Below are 20,539 nucleotides of genomic sequence, written 5' to 3'. Positions count from 1 at the left end.
CGTATCATAGTATATTAGGTTTTAAAAACATTAGAATCTTATCCTTTCAGAAAGTTTAACTTTACGATGTATGGATATCTAAATCATCAAAAAAAGGAGTGGTTAAGACAAACAAGCCTGAAAGAATAAAAAAAAAAATGTATACTTACTTTTGCAGAATCCGTAGACAACGCTTCGAACTCTGCATCGGCTCAAAAAAGACAGTTCAGGTCTCACGAATATCTTTCAACATACTCGAAGTTTGTCATTGGGAGCTGTATTGATTTTACCCATCCAAACACCGCTCAATATTCATCAAATTTATTGTATTTTCAGGTTTTATAATCATCCAATCTCACGAGTTATTTAACTTTGCATTTGTATTTTTGTAAAATGATCTAAGAGATCTGAGAATCATTCACATCAGATCATAATGAATTTAATGCTGATCAGAACAGATCAGGTTCTGTCTTGCAAGAGTTATAAAGAACATAACATAACTGCATTGGTCAATCTGTTCAAATATTGACGTTGTGTTTAAAAAATATACATTTAGGAGTTGCTAGACTTTTGAAGTGAAAATAGACTTACTGGGCCGATGGTGGATGAGATATCCCATTTGAAAATCACGCATTTGAAACACAATTTCATACAAACTCACATTTTTGTGAAGAATCCTGAAATGAAAAAGTGCAGTTTACTCTTTCAGAAGGACATGTGAACTTCTAGACTCTGCACCAGGACCACGAGGACTGGGCGTCGGTAGAATAATTGTCGGCGTGCCTCTTCCGGTTGCTTATTCCTGGCATTATTCAAACCTTGACATGAGAGTTCAAAACATATCATTCTCTTGCTATCTATATACTGCACTCTATACAGGGGTGGAAACTTAACAAGTATACATTACCTTTCTTCAAATCTGTACGTCTTGAAGAAATGTCTTGTTTATACATATGAGCTCAAAACATCCCATCAGGCTGGAAATGTTTCATTTCATTTTATTTATTTTGTTTGTGTGTATGTAAGGATTATTCGTATTTTTTTCACTTCTGCCATATTCTCAGCAAAATCTGACAATATCGTCATCACCAAAGTTATGCTTCTTCGTTGTTATTAGAGTCTGTTTTTATTTTACCGTCCCCTTCTTATTATGAAGTGACTAACGAGCAATTCGTTCAGTGTACATTTTCATCAACAATTCAATAAAGAATGGTTTACTCAACACTTACAAAAACACCATACATTTCTCCTTCTTTCATCTCAGGTCGTGTTTCATTCCAAGTAAAACAACAGCACTTTAATTCTATCACAATACATTTTTTTTTTTTCAGGCACCTTAAAAAGTCATAGGAAAAACGCGCCTTCATGATTGGAGCCACAGAGCAGGAAGTGATGACAAAAATAGCTGCAACTTTTTAGTTTCGTATACCTAACTCTCCAAGAGCAATCTAAGGCGGCTGTATTGTAAAAAGAAAAGTAGAGAAAGAAAGTGATCATATTGTTTTACTTTGTGAAAGCTACATGTTGATTCCAAAAGGAGAAAAACATGCTCTTTGCAAGGTTAGCAAAATAACGTGGAAATATGCCGATTCTTCTGGGACATAGATATACTCTTTTTTTTTCTAGCAGATACCGTGAATGTTGGACCGCATTCTCGTTTCCATGGTGTTTCGGCAAACTTTGATGAAGGGCCGGGGGGGGGGGGGATGTTTTGTGTGCTGATGTGTAGACCAATGAAACTCGTCTTTAAGGGTTGCTTTAGTTTCCCAAGTATTCAAGCGATAAGAAATTACAGCAACATAAAAGTGAATGTGAAATTGAATTGAACTGGTTACATTGAGTAGCAAGGTCACAATGATCAAGAGTCTTCGCCCTCTTTTTTCAGCTGATATGGACAGGAAAGCTTGGATTCATAGTAGCAGGGTGGGGACGGGAAACCAAGCAGCGTAGATGGCTATCTTTCAAGACAGTATAGGTCTCGTAGGTCTCTACTCATGCTGAGGTTTACATGAAGACTGCCCTCCTGGGGCGAAAAGTGGATAATTGAATTTTCGTTTAGTCTGATTGCTTATTAGTTAGTAAAGACTCCAACGGATTTATGTTCTTGATTGATATTCGTCTTCCTTTTCCGAGGAACGAAATAATGGAATAAAGATTTAGCAGAAATTTATGTCATAACAATTATCTGCCTTTCTATTTTCTCTAAAACAAAGTTGAACACGTTTCCAGGCATCCTATAGTAACGAACGTCATTGTATTTTAAGAGAGAGACCGAAGAGCCGAGAAAGACGTTCAATTCATTTCAATTCAATTCAAATGATTCTATTTCCATATAAAGTGATACAAAGTAATATACAGATATACATAACGCTGACATGAGTACATAATATCTAAAGGAACTTTGAATCACGTAAGTTTCTAGATTGTACAGGGTATATCTTTGCACAAGAAATGGATGTGCACGTGTGGATGTGTGACATTCTAGATGGATGGATGTGTGACGTTGTAGATAACATCTTCGCATAAGAAATGGATGTGCACAATTTTATTTGAAAGAGTGCTTATTTATTATACAGAGTACAGTGCTGACCCAACTATCATCTTTGTTTTATATCATCTTGTTTTGTGCTGTGTTTGGTTGTTTACTTGTTCGTTGTTTGGCACAGCACACATTGTTTGAATCCATTTGACCCTTGCACATGATCTCTATCACTAAAGTATTAGACAAGGAGCCCCTTCCCCCCGAGATAGCTGGCAGGACATTGATAGTGTCTGGAGATCACTGATGCACGGGAGGATCCAGGAATTCCTTAAAGGGGAACGCGCCTTAACAACAAAAAAAAAAAAAAAAAAAAAGGGGGGGGGGGCACGCAACCCCAGATTTCCCATTTATTTCGTTTGTTTTAACCAAAAATAAAGAGGGGACGCGCGCCTGGTGTCCCCCCCCCCCCCTCTGGATCCTCCACTGCTGATAGAAGGCGGCTCCATTTCAAGTATAAACAACTCCTGTTAAAGGTCAACTGAAGGAAGGGCCTTTTAGCTACTATTTCAGAAGATTCTATAACCGAGTTTGCAGAATTTTTAACAAAGCCACTTTAAGGAACCATACTTACAAAAATATGACAGTGTCGTTTACCTATAAGTACACTTCATTACTTACATCCTGAAGTTCTAGCATTGTATCTGGAAGCCCTTTGCAATTGATTTATTTAATAAAGAAACTTCAAAAGCACTCGGTGAGTGCAGACCTCCGCCAAGCCCAAGCAGCTCATTTTTCTCCCACTCGTGCACGCATGCTGAAAATAGAAGCCTTTTGTTTTGCGTCATCAGCTTCTAGCTGCGCGGCGCCTCGCCGGGCCCGAGCAGAGCACGTGCGTTAATCAAAGCGCGTATGCAAATCTCAATACGAGCAGCTCGAACTCCCAATTTCAACGACTTGTCTGCTAAAAGATCAAAAGTCCTTAAAAAGAATCCGGGTCACTACCAAAATTTAATCATCTATAATCATCATCCATTATCATCTATATATTAGGAAAGTGTATTGTAAATACAGCAGGATCATGTCGTTACATCAGTATAGCAAAATATCTGCAGGCATAAGTTAATGATAATAACGTCACTGAACAAAAAGTAGGTGTCTGTGCTGTTGTGCTCTAGCAAACACTTCTTATAGCGGGCACGTGTCTTATCATGACACTGACTAGTTAACCCCGTCTCCCCAAATTAATTGAAGGGCTTGCTTCTTCTTTTTTTTTTCTGATTTTCTTCAGTTTGTTGTTGAGGTTTCTGTAGAAATCCTTGTCAGGGGAGGGGTATATTTCATATTGCTGATGAGAGTGCGGGCTACTGCAACTGGCGTGACAGGGCAAGCCTTTTTCTTGGTTTTCCTTCCTGTAAGCCTAATAATCCTGAGCCATTATACGTACTTTCCGGCTTGAGTGCGCAAACTCAGTGCTCACAGTGGCGTCCCCACCAATGTGCCTTGCTTGTGTCGTCAAGGTGAGCCTCTGCACGCGGCATGTTCAGCATTTGACGGGTTCTGGGGGCATTTCATGAGGCATTTTGTCCGACAAAGCTGTCGGACAAATTTACTCTCAGCCAATCCGATGCAAGGATTTCAGTAGCTTGTAACAGTTTGTAAGAAAAATATTCCACCAAAATGCTTCTTTGAAAATCCCCCCCCCCTAGTCCAGGCTAGGCTCCATAGAAAGTACACCTAACCTTGTTTTTTGATATATACAATGTTTTTTGATGGTTTCTTGTCAATTCGAGGGTGCTGATTCCAAATCCGATTGATGCCACTCGCGTAACCTTGAGCATTTTCGGCAAAATGCAAAAATCCAAAATGGCCGCCATATATGCTAATTTGGCCATGATAATCCCAGTTATGTCAATTTTATGACCGATTATTCCATCAAAGTTTTTTTAAATTTTTGTTCCTTGAATAATTCTACTTACACATGCAAGAAATTTTTCATTTGAAGAGGTACATTTAAAATTTTAAGCTTATTTTCAATTCAAAATGGCCGCCACTCCCATACTTATGTACTATATGAACGGCAAAAAATATGCATAGAAATAGAAGACGAATTTTCAGTCACATACCTTCACTTTTATCCAGTTTTGCATGTGCAATGCAAATCTGATGAGTGCCAATAGCAAAACAGGGAAACAAACAGAAAATCTATTATCTATAATCTTATTATATTCTTCTTAATACAAAACTTCAAAATGGATGCCACTCATATACCCCTGCACAATATGAACGGCAAAGTGTACATGGAAATAAACACATTTTCTTCTTTTTTTTTTCTGTCACTCAGGTACTATACACTGTTTATCAATTTGTGTGCTGATTATAAATCAGAAGGTTGTTAGTAACAAAAGCTGTTTTATTTTTTGATGCAAACATTTGAATTTGCTGCGTACCTCAATCTGAATTTTTCCCCAGGAATTTGGAAAAATCCACCAAAGCTTGAATTGACGCCAACATCAAGATTGTTTATCAGGAATTATTAGATATGAACATTTTATACTTACTTGCCTTGAGATGTTTGACAGCATAATATTCACTCTGATTTACTAAATTAAAAGGCTGAATCCTAGATGATGACACAAATGAAAATTCCTATTACCTGTCCTGTTCTACATTATCTAAAAGCGATATTATACAAACTTTCAGTCCCCTCATGCGAGAAAGAATATGAGGCAGGGGAAAAAGGACAAAACGGACCACCTCACTTCCTGTCGTCAAATCTCTGAAATGAAAATAATGCCCCAAAGTTTTTCATGTTAACCCAGATGAATTATATATGGTAGATGAATTCTATCACCATTTTTCAAAGTGAATGTGTTTGCGTATATGATGTCAAGGGAGACTCTGAGATCTGTGCAGTGCTGCCTCATTCTGAAAGCAGCGTTATAACAACTTCACACTGCTTGTCTTTAATCTTCAGCACTTGCAGATTCAGAATTGCTCTAGGTAACCAGACCAGCTGTGTTAGGACTCTGAATGATGGCCTCCTTAATGGTGGCTGTAAACTAACTCCACTAGAGCTCTTTTTAACATAATTATACATGGTGACATAACATTCGCTTCACGTCGGAAGTTTGGAGATGATCTCGCCTTTACGTCTCATAGAAAGTCCTTGGATGACATCAGCCGAGTACTGACCCATCTCAAGACAATAGAGGAGTACTTCACCTTCTGGCGACTTAGCCCCAACCTTTATCAGATTATCATCATGCCTTCCATCTTAATAACCATCTTGCCAACGCTATGTTCAAGGTAGCCCTCTGTGGCAAGCCTTCCAAGCATAGGCTAACGAAGTCCACCCTTCTTCACTGGCTCTCGATCACTCTCCCTCACGCTGGAAGGAAAGGATGACAAGTGTCACCACCTCACCAGTGCCGTCAACGCATACCCTGACCTTCTAAACTCGATAGCATGGGGGCATTTCATGAAGCGTTTTGTCTGACAAATTTGTCTGACAAATTTGCTCTCGGCCAATAAGATGCAAGGATTTTAGTAGCTTATAACAGCTGTCAAAAAGAAAAGATCTGACAAGCGCTTCATACACTCTAAAAAAATCTGGGTCAAAACTGATCCGGAACTGGGTCCGTTGGGGTCACACACCTGATGACTTGGAATTTGGTCATGAAGACCCGGAATGGGGTCACCCTGACCCAATCATGACTCTGGATGGGGTCATATCTGACCCCATTCCTTGTCATTTCTGACCCGGAACGGTGTGTGACCCCAACGGACCCAGTTCCGGGTCAGTTCTGACTCAGATTTTTTTTTTTAGAGTGTGAAATGCCCCCTTGAACAACCTGCCATCAATGCGTCTGAAATCCCACAAACCTAGATTTCCCTCCCGTAACTTGAAAGCTTTGACCCCAAAACAGGTTGGTGCAGATGCTGGTCTGATGTCATCTCTGATACCACCCAAGTTACCTACAACTGTCTCTGGCCTGGCAACAAAGCCATAGGGCTTCAACGGGTGGTGATCAAGCAAGTCTTCATGTCTTCATTCAGTTTCTATGGCAAACAATTGCCCTCTGACTCCTGAGGAAGTGCTGAACATCACCAGATGTGGTTGCAATTAAAGCAATTGCAGGACTAATATGCATCTTTAGCCTGAGAATTCTTCAAATTTGGGGCTGATGTCGCCTGCTACCAAATATCCAATTAAAGGGTTCTTTAAAGACAATAAAAATGACAGTTTTATTTTTAAGACAAGACTGAAGGAGATCATGATGTCAAGGTGTATTATTATCAACTCCTGGGAACTGTGAGAGAACTGAAAGAGTATTTACATTGCTCCTTGGTTGATGTTTAATGAATAATTTGTACGGTATTGCGTTTAGACAGTTTCATTTATGCCTTCACCAGTTTTTGTTGTTTTAATTCAAGAAGAAAATCAAGTTTGCTCGATAATATCAAGGCGGTACTTCTAAATTATATCATATCAAAGTGATGGAGGTTATGATCCATTTCAAACTCGCCTCAGGACTCCTCCCTTCCCCCCCCCCCCCAACTCCTTGCTGGTAAAAACAAAAATGTACAATGTAAAGGGTTATTAGGTGGGTCATTAATGTCCGATGTGTTTTTGTCTGCAACCATGTATCTCTGCACTTACTGTATAGGATTTTTCTGTACTTTGTTGATATGGTTTTAGGGGAATGCATATTAGAAGCTTTGCTTTCTAGCTTCCTCTCCATTTTCAACATTATTTGATAAATACCATTCATGTAGACTTCTTATTATATTGTGTTGGTATTACATTTCTATATTCAACTTGCATGTAGAATGTGATGTTATATTGATTTCTTGCGAGACGTTTAGTGAACTTGAATTCGTTGTTGAGACAAAATGAAATTGTGTTAAACATCGTAAGGTTTATGAATATTAAATGCTCAAATATACATGAAGGCCCTCTATATTGTAAGTGACACCCAACATATTTGTATTACACATGCAACACTTCATGCCAGCGTAGGTATACGGGACTGGAAATACAGTAAATTTGTTCTATATTTCCATGCATATGTTTTGCCATTCATATAGCACATAAGCATAGGAATGGCGGCCATTTTGAATAAGAAGTGAGCTTTAAATACTATATGAACCTATATGAAATGAAAATTCTCTTGCAAATGCAGATGGAGTAACTCTAGGAACAGAAATGTATAAAGTTTGGGGGAATAATTGGTCATATAAGGCACATTATTGCTTGCATTATTGTGTTTATCACGGCCGAATTAGCATATCTGGCGGCCATTTTGGATTTTTGCATTTTACCGAAAATGCTCAAGGTTACGCGAGTGGCATCAATCGGATTTGGAATCAGCACCCTCGAATTGACAAGAAACCATCAAAAAACATTGTATATATCAAAAAACAAGGTTGGGTGCCTTCTAGCCTGGACTACCCCCCCCCCCCCCCCGAGTGTCTTGTGGAGCCTTTCACACTCCTCGTCCCATCCGGGGATGTACCCTTTCCTGCAGCCTCGTGGAATGGCTGCTCTTTACGAAGCGCTGACTATTATGCCGTGTTGATGTCGGAAATCCACAAGATCTAAAAAACTGACCTCCAGGTTTACTTTTCCCTGTAAATGTTCCAGTTTGCCCTGCAAAAATTCCACATGAGATCATTCTTTTCTGTATAGCAAATCAGATATTGGGGTAGGGTGATAGGTTAAGAAAATTATCAATTTCGTTTAATTTTGAGATTTTGGCTTAAAGGGATTGTACAGTATTGGTTGAGACTTAATTTCAGGTTTCTAACATTTTTTGATGAAATAATGAGAAACTTCTAATGAAATATGAAAGAGCATGTAATTCTATGAGGAATTCAATCTTTATTTGATGAAAATTGGTTGTGAAATGGCTGAAATATTAAAAAAAGAGCGATTCTAGTAAAGTGTGGGACCCACACTTTATTACGATTGCTTTGTTTTACTTTATTTTTGGATGTTTCAGTCATTCCAAACCCGATTTTCATCAAATAAACTTTGAATTCTTCTTAAAATGGTATGCTCTGTACTATATCATAAGTGTTTTCTTGGTATCTCGCTAAAAGTTAAAAGTCCAATTCTCATCTCCACCAATACTGTACTATCCCTTTAATGCAGGTTTTGGTAAAATGCTGCATTCTCAAGTTTAGTGTGCTGTTTGTGTAATGAAGCAGATATTGATTAGTTTGATCAAGTTTATCAAGATATTTTTTTTCTATATTATGAATTTTATGCAGAATTCTATATCGCTTTTTTATGGTATGATCTGCATTAGATATTGTTTTGTATGTTAAAAAAAGCTACTTATTTTTGTTCATAATAGTTTCATTGTAGAAATGAGCCTGATATTGAACGAAATTCAATTGTATAAAAAAAGTGTGTCTGTAAATAATACGCACATCATGTTATGAGCTGATGTAGAAAACCTCACATGAAAAGAAATAAAACAATGCTTCTGTTTCCCAACATTATTGGAATTTAATCTTAATCATTAGACAGATAAAGACATGGAGATGATTAAAAAAAAGACACTTTAAAGGCATTATTTACTATTTGCAGATGAAACAATAATCCAGCTTTAGTGCTTCATGTGAGTTAGGGATGGAAATAACCAATGTAAATTTTTTAGTCATTACAATCAATGTTAAGTATTGTTAAATATACAAAATGTGAACAATAGGGCCTAGACTAAACCGTTTACAATTATGGTTTAAGAACATATGAAGTGATATCTCCTTACATTTTAGGCTTTATTGCGATTTGTTTATATTGTAGGATGTTTTGTGACTCAACTTACATACACATATGCATCAAATATGACATCTCGAAATTCTTATAAATCACTACCAGTGCTAAGCAATACCTTCAACATAAAGAGCTTCCATCATTTGACATTTCATATCAGCAGATATTTCTGTCTTGAAATTTGTATAACACACAAGTAACCCAATCATATTATTTACGAACCTTACTCATGATCACAAAACTACTTAGAGCATAGGCGATCGGGAGGAAGCTGTTTGTATTTAGCTTGTTAAATTCCTGTCACTTAGATTTTTTAAGTTATAGTGAATAAACATTGTAAATTCACGAAATATTTGTCTCTATAGACATGATTGAAACCTATCATGATTTATTGCATTAGGTTATTAAATTATTCAATAAACATATATAATTCATATAACTTATCACAAATTTCATTGAAAGATATTCCTTACCTTATCCAAGGTTTTTTTTTTCGTATTTTTTTAACCAAAATAATATGGATATTCTTATCATAATAGTACTCTTTGGATTTATCCATGAAGTTTTTGTATGTTCTATTGATATCTTTTTTTTTAAAATGAACAACTGTTGATTCACTCACATTCTAAAGCTGTTACTTTTTCAAACTTTCTTTCCTATATATACATCACCACTTTGGTAGGTACTGTGCATTACAGCTTAATTGCCAATATATAAGAAATATACAGGGAAATTGAATTGAATTGGAAAAAAAAATGGAAAAAAATTGATACAGTACTATACAAAATAACACTTTATATATTTTAATAGAGTGTAATGTCGTCAAAATTTTCGAAGTGACATTCATGCTTTTACTTGGAGTTCTGTGTCAGGTTCCAACTTTGAAGTTCTGGCGAAACTAATCATTTATTTCTATCAAAATATTTTTCAATATTCGCACATACATGTCTTGTCTTTTTTTGTGCACATTTGTAGACCATATGAAAAACTGAATAGATGAAATATCAGCAAATATAGTGTATTGATTTGAAATAATGATAGTGATAATGATAATGATAATAATGCTGATGATGATGATAATAATAATTATAAGAAACTTCAGTCATGTATATAGAAGTGAGACAGGAAGAAAACAATACAAAGCAACACACAAGAAAAGAGTGTGAATAAATATTGACATTAATATATGTGGATGTATGAATTTAGGATGACATATAAAGGTTAAAAATGGGGACACGCATGACACGCAGGAACTTCACAATAACATACTCTTTATATTTATATGTGACAAACAAGGACATCACTTAATAGACTTTGGAAGACCGTTCCACATGCCCAAATGTGACGTCGATAATAAGCACAAAGCCTACCCCGTCTGATTAAAAAAACACATTGTGTATTGATGGCAACTTTTCTATGGGGACACGTAAATAGGAATATTGAAATTGATGAAATAGGAATATTATAATTGATGAAAAAAACACCGAAACACAATTATGACTCGCTTCATAAACAAATCTTCAAAAATTCAAACTTTAGCTGTTGTTGCGCCATAATAATTAGTCATTTAAGCATGATTGTGGGTAAAAGCGATAAGATAGGGCTCTAAAGTAAAGTTGGAAGATTCCTAGAAAGGATCGCTGCACCAAGACTACCACCTTACAACGTAACAAGCTAAATACACTATACAACCACACTGACACTCATCCGTCTTCCGGATCACCACCGTGATATTTCTAGACGTGTTAAATGAGGGTCGCTGTGAATAAAGTGACTTGTTCTAACACTATGTGCTGTGACAAGGCTTTGCCTTAACCTTTCTGACTATCAACCTTGCAAAGCAAGACAAACACCTTGAAATTCCGAGTAGAATAATCTTTGTGTGAATATCATATTAAAGCAGGAGAACGTAGTAGTAAACATGAGTGATACATAGGTCATTGCTAAGGGGTTATAGAGTTTGAATTGAACTACATATTCTGTCAGGTTTACCTTTTGAACACGAAAACCACTTGCGTAGCATTTTCCACATAAATAAAACAAAAACAGAATAAAAAACCACACCAGATAAATCACAATGTTTCAAATTCCAAGCGTAGATATCACGGTTGTGTTTATTTCGCTCATGATTTCTAAGGAATTTCTCGACTTTTCATATATCTCAGAACACTTAGCTCCTTTTCCGTTACACGCTCATACCATCATTAGTGAATGCCATACTAAATATTATGTGTAAGGCCTAAGGTTTAAGGTTGTTATGTGTAAGGCCTAATCGTTTTCATCCGTGCAGACTACATTCACATGTGCTTGATTATCACTCGAGCCAGGATACCCCACAGTTCCCTCTCCATCGTGTTTGCTAATGGGGGCAAAACATTGTTTAGAAGTATATTCACCAACGAAAAAACCAACTAATCCACCAATGACTACTACTAACAAGACGACCGATAAACTTATGATGAAGATTTTCTCCGTTGTCAAGGGAGAACCCGATGCTGCGGTGGCCGTCGGAGCTAGGGTAGTGGTAGCCGGTGGTGCAATGATAACGGATGTTGATACGATGTTTGATGTCGAACCCACGTTGCCAGCCTCGTCAGATGCTCGCAGGGAAAAGTGATGCGAGACATTCAGGGATCCTTCAGGGAGCTGTACTGTGACGCTCTCCTCGACGCCGGCGATGGCGATATCGGATAGATTACCCTCGACCAGCTGGTCGCTGTCTACCAGAGTACACTCTGTGAAGTTGGTCCTCAGTGTAGTGAAGTCAGTGCAATACCTCCATTCATACGATGAAGCTGAAGAGAAGGAAAGAATGCACTATAAACCTACTACTGACATGCGCATTCAAGACGTAAAAACTCGGTCATAATCGGTCATCACCCATGTTCTACTATTAGATTATGTTCATTTACGCTACTTTTGTCTCACTTCTGTGTTGAGGAAGGCAGTGGCATCAAAATGATATAACGATTGTACTGTAAGTTGAAGAACTTCTATTTTTTAACATGTCACTGAAGTCTAATGACATTACCAAGGTACGTAAGTTCTTTTTCCTGTTTTGTATTTTGAAATTTTCCCGATAAATGTGTATACTGCACTGGCATAAATAATTTGAATATGAGTACAAAAATATGATAGGCCTACGTTCTATTCAGTTGATGTTTGGTAAGTAGAATTGGCCAAGAACTCTTTTTTTTTCATTTGACACCTCTCACAACATAATATACACACACCTCGGCCGTGATCGAAGTCATCTCCGACTGCTGTCCAGACCAATCTCACTGCACTGATGTTGTAAAACTCTGTTTGTCTAAGGTCCGTGATCGTGGACGGCGCCAGGATATCAGGGGCATTGGGTAAGTAGTTCTCAACAACGAACGCTCCGCCCGACGCCGTTCGCATGAATTCCGTCTGGGAGGGTGCTACAGTTGCTCCAACAGCACGACGACCTGCACGGCAGAATCATTTGAACATTAATCATTATACACTCAAAGTGAGATCACCACCAACGCGGAGTGTAGTTTCTCCGTTTGTATTCCTACTCTATTACTGAAGACAATACAGTTAATAGATTATAGTTTATGCAAGTAAAGAATTCTCTCTTTTTTTGAGATACCACAAATTATTTTAGAAGTACACTGTACATGTACTAGAACAATCCTATGATGACACATGCGGCAATCATAAACATTTATACCAAAGCAATAATGTAGACCCTAATATTCTAAAATTTGAGTGAAGTAGAAAGTGGGACTTCGATTTTACTCATGTCGTCTGCTTCCCCCCGTCTGCTCTTCAGTCGTCATACCCAGAACTCTGACAGTCACGCTATAGCGGCCGTTACCATCAAAGTCAGTGAAAACTCCAGAATAAATCCCGTCATCCTTTACCTCATCGAATCCTTCAGACACAGTTAGAAACACACACAAAAAAGAGAAAGTCATGCCCTCCCCGCAGGAATGTTTGTTTGACGGAGTCATCCCACGAGACCGACACCCACGAGTCATATAGCCCACGAGTTCCACATTGAAAACAGGTCCATGCGTCATACAGCTCACGAGTCATATAAAGCCCATGAGTTCGACACTAGGCAAGTAAAACCCACGAGTTCGACACTAGGTTAAAAAAAAAAACAGCCGATGAGTTTGACAGATACAACACGGCGCTTAATGTGTCGGTCTCGTGGGACTTGTTTGCTTAGTGTCGAACTCACGGGCTGTAATGCTCATGAGCTGTATAACTTGTGGGTTGTCTAACTCATGGGCTGTATGACTCGTGGGCTGTTTGACTCGTGAGTGTCAGTCTCATGACGTGCGCCCGATTTGACTCATGAATTGTCGACATTCTCTGTCATTTTAGAGAAATATTGCCATTCCAGAAAGTCTTATTTACAGCCACCGAAAGTTGTAATGCTCAGCTCGCTTACATTGTGATGACGAAGAGTCAGACTTAACAATACATGGAAACCGAAATCTTAAAAATGTGTGAAGCAATAACAGTTCAGACGATGACAACATTAAGTGATAAAAAGTCTCAGTTCCAGCAGATGTTTTGTAGTAGCTGAGGCGACTCAAGCACTTGCCTGCTCGCGGTGAGTTTCACACAGTTTACTGCCAGCTACCTAACTCTTGATCGCATTCGATTTTTTCGCAATACTTATCAGAGCACGTGGAACTCTTTGGGTTAGCAACATAAAATATTCTACAGACGATTGTTGTTTAAAGGGTGTGTACAGTTCTGGTCGAGGTGAAGATTTAGCTTTTAACGTTTTGTGAGGTATTCAGAAACCACTCTATGAGATGTCAAAGAGCATGCGGTTCTAAGGGGTATCAAAAGTTTATTCGATGAAAATCGGTTTTGAAATGGCTGAGATATCCAAAAACAAGGTGAAACAAAGAGATACTAATAAAGTTGGGGCATGTCGCCTTTTATTATTAGCACTTTTTTCGATATCTCAGCCATTTGAAAACCAATTTTCATCAAATAAACGTTGAATCCTTCTTAAAATTACATGCTCTTTCATATTTCATAAGAAGCTTTTCATTGTCTCACTTAGGAATGTTCAAAACATGAATCCCTACCTTAACCAGTACTGTACAGTCCCTTTAAGATGAATCCTTTTTTTCTCAGTCGGTTATCCCTATGTAGGATAATCTTTGCACAAGTTCAACACGTGATATGTCCACAAAGGTAATGATGCCTAACCTGTTCCTGAGTCAAACAACTCCAGTAGGTGTGTAGTACCGGTCGAGCTCTGTATGGTTGCTACAACACGTGCACCTGGGACGGGTTGGTGGTTTTGCTGGACGATACCATACACCACCAACATAGGGGTGGCACTGAAGTCTAACTTCTACAATAACGAAGAACACAAAATGTTTGATAATAAGAGATCGATAACATTAGCAGGTCGTTCATATTAATCATATTTCTTTTTAAATATCAGGAACAATTCGAAGATCACATAAGTGATCTAGAACATAATTATATCTTCATTGAAAATTTTGATGAATGTGTAAAATAGCATGTTTTTATTACATTTATCATATTGTAATATTGTTGGGGTGTTGTACAATTTATTAATTGTAGAAACTTTTTAAACTTCAACAACGTGAAATATGTAGAAAAACCAAATCACATCATTTGCAACATACTAAAGAATTGTTTAAAAAGATGCATTTATTTGATATCACCAGTATACACACATTTCAAATAACTTCATTAATGTATTCTTTCACAATGAGCTATTGCGTGATTTTTCAATAACCCTCTTATTCATAATTCTGATATGAACTTGTATGATACTAGAAACTCTCATTATTCTTGTTTTTATAATTTTATAAACACAATTCCTCAAGAACAGTAATTTCTTAAAAAGGTCCCGTAATTTGGAATATCATACTAGAGAAGTTTAAACAGTGTTCCACTTTTAGCAATTTCAAAAGGAAGCATAAAATCTTTTTCATAACAGAAAAAATAATATGCGGTATGCTGTAATGTAAGTTTGATTTATTATTCTCTTGGACTTCCTTCTATCTGTAAAATTAAACCGTTTTTAATGACTCTACTGCCGTCGCTAAGACAAAGAATAACTTCCCATTACACTGTGAACATGATGATGAAAAGGGCGGCAAACCTACCCTAGATCCGAGAATGACGTCGACGCTCACCGCTCCGGTCTCGCTCCGTTGTTTGGTTGTAATCATCAACCCCACAGTTTGGTTGTAATGATAAGTATTAACGAGGGTGACTGTCCAATTACCTGCCTGTTGAGTAGAATTAATTTTCAAGTAGCATTGAAGTAGAGTTCACACTGGCTGAGAGAACGTGCTGTGAAGCAATGTTTCTATGCGAAGCGATAATCTTTTGAAAGAGATGTCTACGATGAATGAAGAAACAAACTTCCTATTTCACATTCAGTCTCTATTTCTCTCCCAACTTCCCCTCTCCCTCTTTCGCGCGCTTTCTCTTTCTTTCTTCTCTCTCTTCATTCTCAGACAATCATTAAAATTTTTCTTCAGGTTGTTATAGTTGTAACAGTTAAGTAACATCAGATCAAATAAACTCTAAAGTGAGAGCAAAGGGAAAGATGGCAACTAACTGCCTTTGCATGGACTACTAGTATATTGACCAACATACAGGTTGCAACTGAGTGACACATTGTGCTACATCGAATACACCGAATAGATCAGTGTTTTGATAGTAGCCACGATGAAAAAAAACACCTCATAAGCATGTACACTCGGTCAGGATTCAAACCTACGACCTCCTGATCACCGGGCAGGCGGCGATTTATCCACTAGATCACGTACTGAGCTTCCGCCCGCCAGCAGGTGCTGGTTCTATGATCCTGATTACATGAAGCGGGTACTGCGTAATTATTCAAGTGATGAAGTTCTTAGTTCGAGTGTTTTTTTTTATTCTACCGACTGACAAATTTTCCTACACCGAGGTAAATATGCACTGAGTTTATCAGTGTTTTATATTAGCCAGGATTAAACGATCATAATTGAATAAATTCAACCCATAGTTCACAGCTTAAACTTATTATCGGTAAAACGTTAGTGTTCTTTGTGTGTATTTTTCGTCAAAGACTGCATCATTTTAATAATTTGTTTCATTGGGGAAAGATTTATCTAAAACAAAAATACATTTTGACGCCTGGGTGTCTTATGGAGAGTAAATTAAAGTCGCTGACCAACTTACTTCAGCAACGGGTATTGTGATAGATACAATCCTTCTTTGGGAGTCTGATTGGTAGCCTTGAGAGTTTTCATCGTAATGTTCTCCGTTTGGTCCCTCGACAATGACTTCAACGTCGTCATCAATGAACCGAGTTACTGCTATCACCGTGTCGTTGCCCTCTACTTCACTGATGAAGAAAGAGCGAACTTTATGTCCATTAGCGGACACAATTACATCGACCATAAGAACCTGGAAACGAGTACGAGAAATAACGATGTTTGTATCCCTTCCCAATGCCATGTAATCTATGCCTTTAGGATGAAAGCATTGACAACCTCCCCCCTAAAAAAAAACAAAAAACAAAAACAAAAAACAAAAACCTACGATGGGTACGTGAAAACCATTAACATAATACGTGGAGACCTGTCAGAATTCTGTAGATCGCAGTAACACAATGTCCTTGATTATAATCCACTTTTTCGTTAAAAAAAAATCATCTCAAGTTGTAGACCATTCCCAATGGCTGACTTGCTACAGATTCTCACACGATTGTCTTTATTATTTGACACCCAGTAGTAAAATTAAAGACCATAATAGATGCAAAGTTGTGATGCATACAGCTTATGACTATAATGGAGATTACTATCAAACCTATGGAAAGATATTTGTATTGTATAGTATACAGTGGAAAAATATTTTCCCTTATGTGTACTGGATGTGTAGATGATTTTAACAGACTTTCAGCAATACATAGGCCTACGTGTCAATCTCGTTATATCATTTTATTAGATGAAAGGATGAGTGCATAAAAAAGTTGTAAAGTATGGTGAATATTAATAAACAAGGTGATTTATACATTTCTGGAAAGCTTAAGTCTCTAGGAATATGAATAATTAACTTTCAGAAGGTAAAAACGTCTCCAGAACGATGGAGAGATCGTGTTTTGAGACCATGTTTAGACCACCTGAACCCGATCTGAAGGCGAAATTTTGGTGACCAAAATTATGACGTCACGAAATGTGCGCTGTGCTACCACACCATCCACACAGTGGGCTCCGTCTATGGAGGGCCGTTACGGACGTGGTTCGTTTGGGGTATAATATGGAGAGGCAGTGTGCCCGTTTCCATGTATGCCCCTAAACGAGTTGTGTCCGCAGCGGCCTTCCATATCCGTCGCCTCTCCCTCGCTTCTTCTACAACCCCGACTTTGCCACTGTCATTATCAGTGTCATTGTCACTGTCATCACTCAATTCACTCTCGATGTCAAACTCAAAGTCTTTCCGTACAATATAAGGTAAAAATTGGACGTTTTAATGTCTCAGCCGAGAAAGCAGAGGCGACTAAAGACAGGCCAGATATTGCATCCGCTCACCAAGAAATACTTTATGAATAGCGGCCTGGATGTCCCGCTGCACTCGTAAAGGGTTTTGTTCATTTCGTGACGTCATATTTTAGGGCTCGAAAAAGACGGCTGTTCCGGAGTGAATATCGGTGAAGCAAATTAGTCATTTTTAACTCGCGATTTCTCAGTGGCGCGAATATCTTTTAATAAGTCATATTAAAAATATGTTTTAGGAGACATTTCCCTCTGTTTTGACACCTTCTTTCATATGATTTTCTTGATATTAATGTCTCGTTCACCATACTTTAAGATACGATTTGCATAGGCCTACCTGAAGAGGAATGGGAACGAAGTTGAGTTCGGGGCGTTCAGACACCGATGATAGAAAGGCTTCGGTAAGACAAGCGCTGCTACCTCCATCACTACAGAAATAAGGTCTCCCACCTGTCATGGACGAAAGACCCTCCATCTGTTCATCAGCGTTGTTGGTTACAGCAATGGTGTCCAACACAACGCCAGACGCCATGATGGCGGGGATGGTGTTCCTGATATACGGGGACACGTTTTCGCCACCATCGCTCAGCAGAAGTACATAGCTACCATTTGTAGTGTCACCAAGTTCCTGTTCGAAAAAGAAAGAAAAAAAAAACCCCACAGTATATTGGACATACTGTACGAGCTGAACTTTTCGCGTACAGATATTTTCGCGTGTTGTTGATTTAGCGGTTGCGAGGGTCTATCTGAACTTACTAAAACTCACGAAAAAACTATACTTGTCTAAACTAAAAGTACATGTGTAAGTACTAGTACTTTCTCAATTTGAAAGTAAAACAAATATCAAAAAGAAATAATTTACAAGTACTTTCGAAATTCGTGCCGGACATCGACAGGCGAACACAAAGAATGCAGCTGTAATTCATTCTGTATGAATACTATTTCAGTGTCAGTAGTCCAGGTGAGATAATTAATTATAGTATAAGACCTATCCCCAACCCATACAAGAAATTCAACAGTTTACTAAAAGTCGTTCGTGCAGTAAAGGTAAACTCCGTAATTTTCTCTCGTCGTTACGTTTAATTTTCCTCAACTCAAATTGCAACAAGAATATGAATTCGATTGGTGGAGAGAGGCTCACGTTGAGGGCGGCCTCTATGCCACAGGCGATGCAGGTACTCCCCATAGTCTCCGTAGGCAGGGCACTGAGCAGGTCGTCTCGAGAGCTGTCGTCGTTCTGAACTAATGTAAGGTGAGCGTTGACTCTAGCATACGTGTGAAATATGATGATGCTGAGGTGGCTACCAGCGGGTATGTAGTGTCGAATAAAGATGGCTGCAGACTGAATCACCTTGTCGATTCTGTTTGCTTCCTAAAAAAGGTGATATATCAAATTAAAGAAAATTAGTTCGTGTTTGATTTCAGTAAATAAGTCGCGGTCCCCTTTTCACTCCGAGGACAGGGTTAGATGCTGGGACAAATCATGCATAATTCGAACGTATGCCGTAGATTTATTTTCCCCGAATTAAGTCTGAAAAGAAAGAGGGAAATTTATAAGCACAAACGTACAATTTTCCATTGAGTTTTCGCAAACGGCTTCAATTTTCCACTTTTTATCCAAATGCATTTTAACCCTATAGTATTAAATGATGATAGGTCTGACCTATCAATATTTGATACTAGACAGATTATCTAGCCAGTAATAATACTATGTTTAACACTTTTACTCCGTATTGTAACAGAAAAGTGAGTTTTTGTCAGTCTTGTACTCAATCAATAGAAAGTTATGAGATGATGACAGCACCAGCTCACTCATTTGTATACTCGTATTGACTGTTCGAGAACAGTTTTGCATAATTAGTAAATCTTCCCAATATCATAGCTTTCCTATCTATCCATTTTAAAATAAATTTTCAGTGTTCAGTGATTTCACCCTTTCTTGCAAGACTAAGTTTTAACCGGTTAAGATTTCTCCTTTAAGATAACACTACGTAGGCATGGTAGGAAAATGCGTCCGACTCACTGACGAACTGCCACTGATGTCTAGGACAAGAACCACTCTTCGGACAGGTTGTTGAAGGATGGTGAACGAAGGCTCAGTGTCCACCTGGCTTGGGTCTAGGAAGGTATCCTCATTGGTGAAGTCTTCGGTAGACTCCATGACTTCCCAGGCACTCCTTCTTCCACAGTGATAATTTTGAAGATTATCTGCCTCATAATTGTGTTGTGATTCGTTGCAAAATTGGTAGATCTGTGGTACGAAAGACGGAAGAGTTGCTCTCCACATCAATGTTAAGTCTCCTTGATATTATATATATATATATATATATATATATATATATATATATACGGCGGCGGCCCTCGGCTACTAAACATTGATGTCGGGCCACTAAATATCCGAAAAGGTTATCCTTCGGTGTGTTCTCCATTTCTCCTTTCACTGCATTTCTCCTTTGGGAAACCTAAATTTTATCTTGCTGGCCTGAACGGGGCAACCGGAGGAAAGCAAAAAATCTTATCGAATCCTGATATATACTCGACACTAAACTCTGTTTTTTTTTCTGGTGGACCCAAACACGCCATGGAAATCTTAGAATCTATAATCTTTGTGGCCCGACGAAAAAAAAAAGGAAATGTAGACGCCTCAGATATGAAGGACACATAACCACCCGTTCTGAATCAAATCGCCAGATCTGGCCACCAAAAAACTGTTTTTTTTTTTTAGTTTGATGGCGAGACATAAATGTTTATTGGCCCCGGACCGCCGGGACATGG

General features: G+C 38.1%; 1 protein-coding gene across 1 annotated transcript; it reads right to left on the bottom strand.

Annotated features, from left to right (window-relative positions):
- Positions 1-684: 684 nt before the first annotated feature.
- LOC139721670 (calcium-activated chloride channel regulator 1-like) lies at positions 685-19,925 on the bottom strand. Its single transcript, XM_071633003.1, has 9 exons — positions 19,788-19,925; positions 18,906-19,136; positions 18,102-18,392; positions 16,449-16,676; positions 14,448-14,595; positions 13,051-13,143; positions 12,476-12,691; positions 11,680-12,037; positions 685-781 (listed from the first exon to the last, which is right to left on the bottom strand). The coding sequence occupies exons 1-9, from the start codon at positions 19,923-19,925 to the stop codon at positions 685-687; spliced, it is 1,800 nt and encodes a 599-aa protein (XP_071489104.1).
- Between the last annotated feature and the right edge of the window lie 614 nt (positions 19,926-20,539).

Source organism: Diadema antillarum, unplaced genomic scaffold, assembly GCF_040938485.1.
Source record: "Diadema antillarum isolate AM-2024a unplaced genomic scaffold, OU_Dant_1.0 scf00000014, whole genome shotgun sequence".
Lineage (NCBI taxonomy): Eukaryota > Metazoa > Echinodermata > Echinoidea > Diadematoida > Diadematidae > Diadema > Diadema antillarum.
The sequence above is the reverse complement of the archived record's forward strand: the minus strand, read 5'-3'. Positions and strand labels throughout refer to the sequence as shown.

Excerpts from the sequence above, each read along its gene's own strand:
- LOC139721670 (XM_071633003.1), bottom strand. The coding sequence starts at position 19,925 with ATGGAGTCTACCGAAGACTTCACCAATGAGGATACCTTCCTAGACCCA. Across the intron at positions 18,393-18,905 it reads GCATAGAGGCCGCCCTCAAC|GAACTTGGTGACACTACAAA; the intron begins GTGAGCCTCTCT and ends TTTTTCGAACAG. Across the intron at positions 12,692-13,050 it reads CGTGACTGTCAGAGTTCTGG|GTCGTCGTGCTGTTGGAGCA; the intron begins GTATGACGACTG and ends TCTGCCGTGCAG.